Source organism: Syngnathus leptorhynchus, chromosome 3 (assembly GCF_054491065.1).
Source record: "Syngnathus leptorhynchus isolate UIUO chromosome 3, UIUO_Slep, whole genome shotgun sequence".
NCBI classification, from domain to species: Eukaryota; Metazoa; Chordata; class Actinopteri; order Syngnathiformes; family Syngnathidae; genus Syngnathus; species Syngnathus leptorhynchus.
In genome coordinates, this window is record NC_141197.1 from 18,758,987 (window position 1) to 18,770,616 (window position 11,630).

At 39.7% G+C, this 11,630-nt stretch overlaps 1 protein-coding gene across 1 annotated transcript in view; it reads left to right on the forward strand.

Moving 5' to 3' along the window:
* lrp4 (low density lipoprotein receptor-related protein 4) overlaps positions 1-11,630 on the forward strand; it is a 52,879-nt gene that overhangs the window by 25,846 nt on the left and 15,403 nt on the right. The window contains exons 3-8 of the mRNA XM_085906952.1: positions 5,793-5,909; positions 8,977-9,090; positions 9,170-9,286; positions 9,726-9,854; positions 11,074-11,193; positions 11,271-11,396. Of these exons, the coding sequence (XP_085763078.1) occupies positions 5,793-5,909; positions 8,977-9,090; positions 9,170-9,286; positions 9,726-9,854; positions 11,074-11,193; positions 11,271-11,396 (723 nt within the window). The remainder of the gene's footprint in view (positions 1-5,792; positions 5,910-8,976; positions 9,091-9,169; positions 9,287-9,725; positions 9,855-11,073; positions 11,194-11,270; positions 11,397-11,630) is intronic.

Consider the following 11,630-nt stretch of genomic DNA (forward strand, 5'->3'; position numbering starts at 1 on the left):
TATGGACGTGAGGCCCTTCGCCCTCCAAATAAAATTTTATCGCCGTATTGAGACCAAGGCGAAAAGGAGAGTTGACGAGGGACTTTGAAGGACATTAAATTTCTTTTTAATAGGCATGCCAATCTGTTGAAGTGAAAGACAGAGCAAATGACACTCGAGGAACACTAATATAGTTGATGGAGTTTCAAGGTGAGTAGAAAATGGCAAATGGCCTCTGCAGCTTGCAGTCACCTTATACAGTTGTAGGAAAGGAAACATGTCTTGTAAATCATAATGGGCGTCCTCACTTAAGTAATAATTTAGCCATCCATCCATCCATCCATCCATCCATCCATCCATCCATCCATCCATCCATCCATCCATCCATCCATCCATCCATCCATCCATCCATCCATCCATCCATCCATCCATCATCCGCACCACTTGTCATTATTATTGTTATTTGTATTATTATTATTATTATGCATTGGTGCAGTGATTTCAGAGTCCCAAAAGCAAACAACAATCTTGGCGGGCTTGGACAGTAAACAGCCTGGAGAAAACTGAGGAAGTAAAACTAATGCAGTGTCCCATTGTCTTTGGGCCACAAGCGAATTTCTTCCAGAAAATAAGCAGCGCGTCCCTTTGAACTCTTCAATTACCCTCATTGTAGAACGGAAACAAGCAAACTAACTGAGACTGATTAATGCGTGTGTCTACCATCTCTTATCTGAATTATCTTTCATGAACTCTTTCCCAAAGTTCAATGTTATTAAACATAACAACCCACACTGATTCGCCATGTTCAACACGGAATATTGTTCAAGATTTATATATCTTTGTCAGTTTTACAGCACCTCCCTCATCGTTCTGCACATCATTCAAATTGATTTGGATTTATTTTGGTCACACTCCACTGATGTAAGCAGGCCTTGAGCTATGCTCAGATTCCCGCTGTGTTGAAAGTAGCTGAGCATGTTCAAGTGTAAATGCTTTCAGCTCCAGCTTGGGGGGACATAAAAGCAAAAGAAGATGGATGTCAGATACAGCGTGTGGCCTCTTTCACTCACAAATTAAAAAGCATTGCTATAAATATGAGTCCACTTCGACGCGGCCTCGCTTGTTTGTGGCACATTATGAACGGCCGCAATATAGTACCCAAGTGTGTGCAAATGTACTGATCCAGCATTCTGTGCTGCTGGTGTTTTAAATCACCACTGGAGTAAAATTCCCCACGCGGAAACCGTTTTATGAAGAGGTGGAGGGGGTGCATGCGCAAACACACTGCTCTGTCGGGTTTAACTCGCAGCACCAATTCATGGAGGACCACTGTTGAAGATAAAAAAAAAAATGAAACATGGGGTAAAAGACACTAGTCTACTTGATTCCTGACCACTCTTGAGTTTCATTCTAAATAGTGCAATAGGTTGCTATTTAAAATATTAGTTCCAATTTTTGCAATTAATTTAATAGTGAGTTTTAATATTTATTTTTATTTACTTTACGGACTTTTTTTTACTTACATTACATTTTAAAATTGTAAAAAAAAATACATGAATGTATATTTAATATTTATTTTTACTTTATGGATTTTTCTAACTTATTTTTTGTGGTAATATTTTAAAGTTGAAAAAATATTCCCAAATAAATGACCACATTTTCAATTATTTCACACAAACTCAGACCATCTTCAAATATTTATATTACGTCCCTTAGAAATGTTCCTTAGAAACCAAATATCCAATAATTCATTTCATAAAATGGGCAAATAATGACAGTATATCTAAACATGTTGAAAATTTAAAGTGGTTCTCCTGGAACTATTGCCACGTGGAAAAGTAGACAATGTACCAAAAAAACAAGAAATCACCCCGCTGTCCTCGAATCCACCACTGCACCAATCAGAAAGCAACTGGACCAGCAGGAGCACATCTGCTCCAAAAGCCGGAATGAAGACGATTAGGACCCCATCCCCACCTTCTCTGTCACGTCAATTTCTCACTCCAAACCTCCATCAGCTCATCTCAGCATCCTCGCCGCCATCCCCTTATCATGCTTCTCACCTTATTTTAATCCAAGACTTTCTCATTTCTTTCTCACAAGGTGGAATTTTTCTTGCTTGGCTCAGCATGTTTGCCTTCTCGTCCATCTCCTTCCCGTCTTGTATTTTTTTTTTTTACGTCTTTCTGTCTCATGCTTTGATCGAAGCTTTGGAAACATTAGCATAATCCCCCACCACCACCTCTCCTCCCTTCTTCTTCGTCCTCTACATGCCTGTTTTTCTCAAACTTAGTCCAGGCTGTTTTTCTTTCCTCCGCTTCCTCTTTCAGTATTTACAGCCTCTTCAGTAAATGAAGCTGGCACAGGAAAAAAAAAGAAATGTTTCGAGGCTGATACGGGCTTAGAAAGGAGATCTTTCACAAGCTAGTTTAGGCGGATTTAAAACGGGTTCATCAATTTAGGATGTTGTTTTCATTTTAAACATAATGGGTGTGCTTATGTAGCGTTGTTTTTTCCCCCCACAGTTGCCCCAACCTTATTTTGAAACACTAAATGGGTCAAAAGTACAAAGACAAGATAATAATGTTCAAACTATGTAGTAACAAAGAAAACATCAACAAAAACTTCCCACTTCAACATGGGTCCCAATATTGAACTCTTGATCACCAATATGGAAAGAATTTCATATCTTAATTCATCCCCTGAGTGGTTATACTATATTGGAAAAAAATTGAGATGACAGCAATCGGCTCCAGTGAACATGATCCGGGTGGAGAAGATGGTTTTATTCTTGGCAATTTACAAGAGACTTTTTTTTTTGTACTCCTGCCATGATCCAGTATCAGTACAGTTTGACAGCTTTTCCTTTTTGCTCTCCAATAGCAAGCAAGGTTTGGCTCTCCAGCTCACAAATGTTCGGAATTCAGACACAGTTTTAGGGGATTGTTGGCTTTGCAATTTCACGCTCCAAAACTATGAATGATACATTTGAGATATTTGGAATTATCCAGTAGCCTGATGACTTGGATTTTTATTTGGGCCTAAAGTGCCCTCTGCTTTGTTCATTGGCTTTACAATGAAATTTATCAAAATGTTCCTTCACCAGCTATATTTTCTTCTATTTTTTATAATTCTACAATAATCTTAAGCAGATGAAAAAACCTTGAGTCAACATTTTGTACAGTAAAGCTAGTAATGCAAAATATGTAAATGAAATTAAGATACACATATCAAACTTATAAATGCTTTTATGGTTGGTAGAAGTCCAGGATGTCTAATAAAACACATTAAATGGGCCGCCGCCACATACTCTGCCAAGAAAAAAAAAAGAAAAAAACCTCAACCGGTAGTTCTACTCTTTGCCCTGCCAGTGTCAAAGGTTTTCTGGCTGCTGACTTGAGCTGTCTCGAATCAGATAAGGCCTCTGTGTCAAGTAAGCCCAAGCACAGGAGAAGAGATCACATCGACAAAGGAGAGAGGCATTTTCAAGCTTCTCTGGAAAGTAGCAATCATTCCCATAGGAACAATTTCGGCTGCGGTGCAACAGCCTCCAGTGCCCTACGGGTCATTTTTTCCATTGCGGTTGAGCACTTTTTTTTTTTTTTTGTGTATGCACAAGATGCCATCACCAAATAAAATAAAATAAATTAATTAACTTAAATAAAAATAACGGGGGCCATATGCACAAAACGGCCCCCACCAAATAAAATAAGTAAATAATTTGAAATAGTAAAAACAAAAAAATTCTGTTTAATATTTGAAAAATGTATTTACAGAAAAAAAACTGCAACAATAATAGCAACCACTCTACATGGAATTGAAGAAGCAGTTCAATATCTTTGTTAGGGCAAAAATGGAAGTTGTGTCAAAGCTTTTTTAATTTCCATCAAATAAATTTTTCTCCGTGCAATTCCTCAACTTCTCTTCCTTTCAAAATAATAATCAACAATTCTATTGAAGCCCATCACCCTAAATTATATTTGTCACAATGTTGGATGTGTTCCTCAATCCGTGTGTGGAATAACATAATTCCGTCGTGATTAACGGTTTCCACGGGAGATGACAGTCATCTGCAGAGGAAATTACATTTGACGGACACATAAAGCAAACCTTTCCTGAAAATCCTTCGCCTCCTCCTTTGTGCTCCTCTATCATTCTTGGGAGTCCACATCTGTTTTCTCCACAAGGTTTTCTTTCTTAAGACGTTGGCTTGATGTGTTGAGCCCCGGTGATAAGCAGCTTTAAGACAGATATATTGCTCCCATTAGAGGCACTTGATTCCGCTGCTCTACAGGAAAGAGCGCCCCATTAACTTGCTGCTCAAGGCCACTTAAAGATGCACACACACATTTCATTTCCAGCACGTACACTTGCGGACAGACTTTTTTTTTTTTTTTTTTTACTCGGGTGAATTCTCTCACTATACATGAATGATCGATAGTGTTGCTGCATTTCTGTGGCCAAAAGTGATTTAAAAAAATGGCTCCATTTTACAGTCAAATTTCCAGGCCAATACTTATTTATATAACATCAAAGAATGAATATTTGAGTTCTCTCTAGATGTGAGCAAAGCTATCATAACAGATATGCTTCAGATAGATTAAAGGGAATGAGACTTAATATTTAATTGCAAAGCAGGCAAGAATTACATAGAGCCTCCGACCTCCTCAAACTTTTGCCGTCTTCGTTTTTTTTTTTTTTTTTTTGAGGCTTTAAAATTAGGCCTTTTCAGTTGTTTTGTTTTGCAAATTACTCCCCAGAGTCTCCTCCTCTTCCTCACCCTGAAGAATTGTGTGTGGGTTTAACAAATTTACCACTTGCTGGTAATGATTTCACAATCATCGCAAAGAGAAAAAGGTTCAAATACAGTCAGTTGATTTCCCGGAATGTGTTCAAGTACCACCAAAGGGAAACGTGAAATGTTATGAGGGTTTTATGAGTGTGTGGGTGTGCGCATTTGTCAATCTCAGGAGGGAGGAATGCATTGGTAGCAAATCTGAGTTAAGCGTAATCTGTCTGATAAGCGGGATCAAAGAAGCAAGAGAGCTCATCAACCATCCGATGACGGCCCCAGCGGATCCTCCTCATATTGAGACGGGGAAAAAAACAACAACAAGGTGTGCCTTGTAAGAGTATCTCCAATCACGTTGCTCTCTTAATGGAAAATTTCCATCCATCAGACGCGAAGAAAATGTCGAGGGATTGGGCAAACAAGTTCTGTCCGATGATGTCTCGCCGCCGTTATCTTGAATAATGTAAAATCCAAGCAAGGGTATGTGGGTCAGTGGGGCTTTACTTTACCCGAGAGACGGGCGCCACGCCCCAACACACACACACACTTAATTCACTCCCCCGAGTTGTGTGCCTGTCTGCCATGGTGGTTAACTCGCTCGGTGACGTCATGCATTTTTCATAAAGTCTGCAAAGCCCGGTCAATATTTAATATCTGCTATTGACAAGTCTGGGCCGGTGGCAACACAAGCAGCCTCCCCCCCTCTTCCTCCCACTTTTATCCATCTCTGGGTCGGCCGTAATTAAATTAGCTCTGTCTGCGCATGACAAAGAGCCAGTCATTAGACAGTGAGGAGCTGCACTTAGAACGGATATGAAGTTACACAGGAATGCGTTGACTTGAGCTTGTATGCAGAACTTTAACAGAATGTGACCATGCGGAAGAGAACAACAATTATAACGAAAGTTAAAAAAAATAAAAGCAAAAGCTTTCCAGCAATCTATACACCCTCATTTCCGCTGCGTAAGCGTTTGTTTCTCTTTGACACTGACGGACGTGTTTGGCTTTGTTTTGTTTGCAGTGCTTCCCACCTGCTCGCCACTGGACTTCCACTGCGACAACGGCAAATGCATCCGACGTTCGTGGGTCTGTGATGGAGACAACGACTGCGAGGATGACTCGGATGAGCAGGACTGTCGTAAGTGCTTGTATACATATTACAAAGCGCATACACACCGATTGCAAAAATAAATAAATAAACGATTAAATAAATCAATGAATGAATGAATAAAAGAATAAATGAACAAATTAATGAATGATTACAAATAATAATAATAGTAATAATAAATAAATAATCAAGTGAAACTGTGAAAGTAATTCTTAACTGCATCGGAAACCGTATGTGTGCTTTTCTTGTACTTATGTGACCTCCCTTTTAAAAAATATTTCGAGGCCATTAATCACAAAATGAGAACCACCATCGACAGACTTCTTAATGTATTATTGAAAGCTAAGTGAAATTTAGGTGCTGTGCTGTATCAGCAATATTTTGAAATTGTAGCATTTCCACTGCCAACTCCTCCCTGGCCACTTTTATTGAAAAAGTTTTGTACAGTAACTTGGGATGGGTAAGATTTCTCCATATCAATAAATTCCATCCGACGGATGAATAAACTGTGTTGAAATATGCCGGCCACATGAATTATGTATCAACAGACCACCCAGAGTTGAAGTCGATTCGGGCCAACTAGTTTGTTGCTTGAATTGGCTGCTGTAAAATACACACGACTGAGATTGGCCCATGACCATTTCAACAATTTTTTTATTGACTAAGAATGTTAAAGCTGGGCAGCATGTACAGGAAAGTGAGTCATGCGCTAAAATGTTTTTATAAAAAATATAATCATCAAGCATTGATATTGATAAAATGGTTGCGCAAGGTGAACTGTAGCTGTAGAGGACACTGACTAAACATCCTCAATGTTGGAGGAAATGAACCTGATTACAGAAGGCGATCTATGATCGCTTGGTCCGTGTAAAGATTCAGTTTAATCACTTTGTGCTTTTGCCCCTGATGGCAGTAAGGGTCACTAAGTGCCCTTTAAAAATCCAATTTCATCACATACAGTACAGATCAATACAAATTGTCTCCCCTTCTTCTTATAAAAATAAATCATGGTAAGATGGAAGATGATCGGCTTGTTTTCATACTATACACGGCAGAGCCCTTATGGTCCACCTGAATATTTGTAATTGCGATGATATCAATTCGAAAGCAGCAAAAGCACCGAGCGTCTCTTATTTGTGTGTGTAGAATATAACTCCAAGTGCCACTTTGTATTTGGGCCTTTTGTTGCGCTTTGCAACTCAATTATTTACTGAGTTGACTTCTAAAGGAGGCAGACCATGAAATTTGTAAAAAAAAAAAAAAATGACAAGCAAGCACTCATCAAAGACTGCCAATGGACTTGTCCTTTGTGAGACGGCTTTTAATTTTTTATCTTGCAGCAAAATTTTTCCCCCAAACTACTTATTATTTTATGCATTTTTCCTGTTTTTTTTCCCCTTCCGCACATTTTTTTTCCTTTTATTTAATTATTTAGAGACAGTGACCTGAGGAGTCTGTCACATTCACACACACAAACAGAATTTTTATTCGTAGCGTGTTTGTTACTGATTCTATTGGTTAAAAAAAAAAAACTCCCAAGGAACCAAAAAAATAAAAGCAAGCACACGTTCAGGAAGCCAGGTAATGAGTGAGCACCCTTTGCCCTTTGCCGTTTGGCAGCTGGGTGACTGATAAGGGTCTTGAGGGCTTGTTCACCTTTGACCTTCCTTTGTTTACCTCGCTGATGGCAGCAAATAACACAAGCATTGGGGGAGTGGCTTTTACTTTTTCAAATATGAATTAAAAAAACATTGAAATTAGTTGCAATTTTTCTTTTATACTGAAATTACAATACATTGACTTTTTCCTACGACCATTCATTTTCATGACAACAAGACTGCATTTTCCGAGTGCTGATGTTGTGAACAGCAGTCCGCTGAATCTGAATTCTGAGAATTGTGCCACCTCCACAGGGCATAGCCTATCATAGATCTATGAGCGATACCCTTCAGCTGTGCACATTCCAGGACCGCTTTGTATCATGTCACCGGCGTCCCCAGTTGACTCACACTTTGAAGCAGGAGCTTAAAAGAACTCAAACAAAGCTGAGATCTCTGCTCTCTCGACATCTCCGTGTTCCTCGCTCTGGCTTCATCTCTTTCTGTTTGTCTATCACACAAACACACAGATACATGGACAACAATGATAAATTATAGATTGCCATCTGCCTTGAGCTATTCGTCATTGGTTCTCCTTGACTAACGGGTTTACTCTGCCCCAGGCCTGGCGAAGCTTGGATTTGCTATCGATTCAGGGGCAGCCACTGTAGACTGTGTTTTTGAAAATCCATTCGGGGCTTTAATCAATAAGGGTGTGATTAATTAAAAAGCCAGATGGAGGAGTTTGGCTTAGCGAAAAGCGTTTAAAATAGAGACAATGTGAAAGTCACGGTGTCGAAAGTTGCGACTTTTTACTTAACGACCTCGTGTAGGCAGAGGCCACGGATGACGAACGTCTTTTATGTCCAGTCTCAAGGTTAACTGTCTTGTGAAATTGCATTTCCTTTTATATTGCAGTCAGGGTTCCCAATTAAGGCATAAATCAAGCTGTGAGCCTTAGCAGGGGTAGTTGTAAATTTCAACCGGGTTTGCATATAAATCAAATGGGATATTATTCCGCTTATTGATTTTTGTTTTAAATGAAATCTCCAAGCAATACATTGCATCAACGTGGCTATAAATTTGATGAGACGTACTCGGTAGAATTGACTCTGTATTCCACTTGATATGTTTGTCGAGCTTATTCATAGATTTTTTTTGGGGGGGGCAAGACACTGGCTGGGTTTACATTGAGCGCAGAATTTTAATTGAAATGAAAAAAAATGCTTCATAGAAACACCTCAAACGATATCAGGCCAAATCAAAATAAAAGTAGAAAATTATTTAAATTTTAAATAAAAAAGTTACACATATTTAAATTTGAAATGAAAATTGTTTTTTTATTTTATTTTAATCACGCCGTTGGTTTAATATAAGTGCAAAAACCATCTTAACCACTGTGTTTCATAGACGACGGAACTCCACCTCAATAAATCATTTACATTAATCTGTGTCATTTTGTGTCCGCTATAACGCAATTTGGCAATCTCGTTCTCCAGCTCCTCGAGAATGCGAGGAAGATGAGTTTCAATGCCAAAATGGTTACTGCATCCGCAGCCTCTGGCACTGCGATGGAGACAACGACTGCGGGGACAACAGTGACGAACAGTGCGGTGGGTACAAAAAGTCACTAGCGTGCCGGGTAAGCACATGATTCAAGCGCTCTAACACTTCCTATTTGGGTCTTTGTAGACATGCGCAAATGTTCAGACAAGGAATTTCGCTGCACGGATGGCAGCTGCATTGCTGAGCACTGGTACTGCGACGGGGACACGGACTGCAAGGACGGGTCTGACGAGGCAAATTGTCGTAAGTTGCTGGGCCCAAAAGAGTGACGAGTTTCTCAAAGAAGCTAAACTTTTTTTCGCTCTTCTATTACCGTCTAGTAGCCATTTCAAATTTGGCAACCATGTAAATTATAAACCCATCTATCAAGGTGAAATGAATGTTCTAGCGCAGGGATTGATAATCGGTGGTCCGCGGCCCTCTTGTGGTCCGTGGCGATATTACAAGTAATCTGTGAAATTGGAAATAAAAAATAATTGTAACATTTTTAAAAAAATGTAATTAATTTATTACTTATGACTTGATTTATTTTTCAGTGAATGAATAGTGAATGCAGACACTAAAGTCCTTGTGCATTATGATCTTCAATGGTCTTTCATTTCTAACAGTACTTCAAAGTGCTCCTGACAATCCAAAGCTCTTTCTAAATACTGTCATCTGTTTCCCGTATGTGTGAGTGTAGCCTCAGATGTGATGGCGGCCACCTGCAGCGTTGAAGAGTTCCAGTGCGCATATGGCCGCTGCATCCTGGACATCTACCACTGTGATGGAGATGACGACTGTGGAGACTGGTCAGATGAGTCGGATTGCTGTAAGAAAGCCTTTACTCTATATGTAGTACTTTAAAATTGGCTGATTTCTTGGTAAGATAGACAGTATTTTTTTTCCCAGCCAAACATTGGCATAGAAAATCAGGCTCTATTCATTTTTTATAGCTTTGTTTCACTCCTTCTGTTCAGAACAGTCATTATGTTTTTTATATATATATATATATATATATATATATATATATATATATATATATATATATATATATATATATACACACACACATACATACATATATACACACACACATACATACATATATACACACGCATACACAAATACACACACACACACGTTTGTTCTCTCGTCCACCTCCTCACTCATTCACTTTTTCGCACACGCACACATGCTCATCGGTTTTCCGTCTGATGTTTTTATCTCCACGGCGATAAGCACTACTTCAAGGTTTGCCGTCATCATTTGAGTGTCACCAAGGTCGTGGCCGCCTAAACGCTTCTCTCTGTTCCAGGTTTCTCAATGCCGCTGCCTGCTTTACTCTTTTTACAATGTGAATCCCTTTTTCAAACACTTGACCATTTCATTCAGCAGCAAGGAGAAAAAAAAAAAAAGAATGTCGAGCACACATACTGGAAGCATTCCTCCGAGGCATAAAACATCCCCGCATAGCATTCCATACAGTCTCCCGACACATGAAGGCTTCTTTGTTCGGGGAAAACAGTTTCTGTTTTTCCACTTGTCATATGAACACAAGCACATACGCTTGTTGCTAACGCTGATACTGCTTTTGGCTACATAGCAAAGTCCTGAAAGTCAAAGGGGATCAATCGAGTATCCCACCTGCTGTTTTGATCACCTCCACTTTATCCACCCTCTTCTTTTGCCTTCTCTTGCCGCTAGCTTTATCTGTGGCCCCCTCTCCTAGAGGAACAGACGGGTGCTGTCAGGAGAAAACATGTCAGAGAAAAAGGCGCCCATGATTTAGGAAGCGTGCATTTGATTCCGCTTTAATCTGCCTTCCCACCTCCGCCCTCATCTGCTGCCAGCTGGAGCATCTCTTCCATCTTTAATTGCAAGTCGTGATATATGATATGGAGAAGGAAGGTTGTGCAATAAATGGAGACAACTCTTAGTCACTTAGTTTTGCAGTGAGGATTTTCTCTTTTTTTTTTTTTTTTGCTGAATCTTCGTCTTTCATTTTAACAAGACGTATGTGTGGAATTTTTTCTTTGCTTGCTCCGCAGCGTCCCACCAGCCTTGCAGGTCGGTCGAATTCATGTGCAGCAGCGGGATGTGCATTAACGCGGGCTGGAGGTGTGACGGCGAGTTTGACTGTGACGATCAATCCGATGAGCTGAATTGCAGTGAGTAGCCGCATTTGTGCATACCGTTGTCCTGCGGTTCGGCTTCCCGTCACACTTAATTCATTTTTCTTCTGCAGCCACGTCAATGTGCACAGCTGACCAGTTCCGGTGCGGAACAGGACGCTGTGTCCGGTTGTCATGGCGATGCGACGGCGAAGACGACTGCTCAGACCGCAGTGACGAAGAGGGTTGTGAAAAAGCTGGTGAGACTGTGCTTGTTATCATCGTTTCAGAAGCTAAATATAGGACGAATTTAAGTTGTAGTCATGGCAACAGTGGAACTCTCCAAAAACTGTTTTGAGTTGAGCCTGAGTGTCTCTGGGGGTTTATAATCCTACCAATTGTTTCAGGAAACACTTGGGACATGCACAAATAACATAGTTATTGATTCATTTTAATTTAATTTATTTGATTTTATTTATTATTTTATATCATTA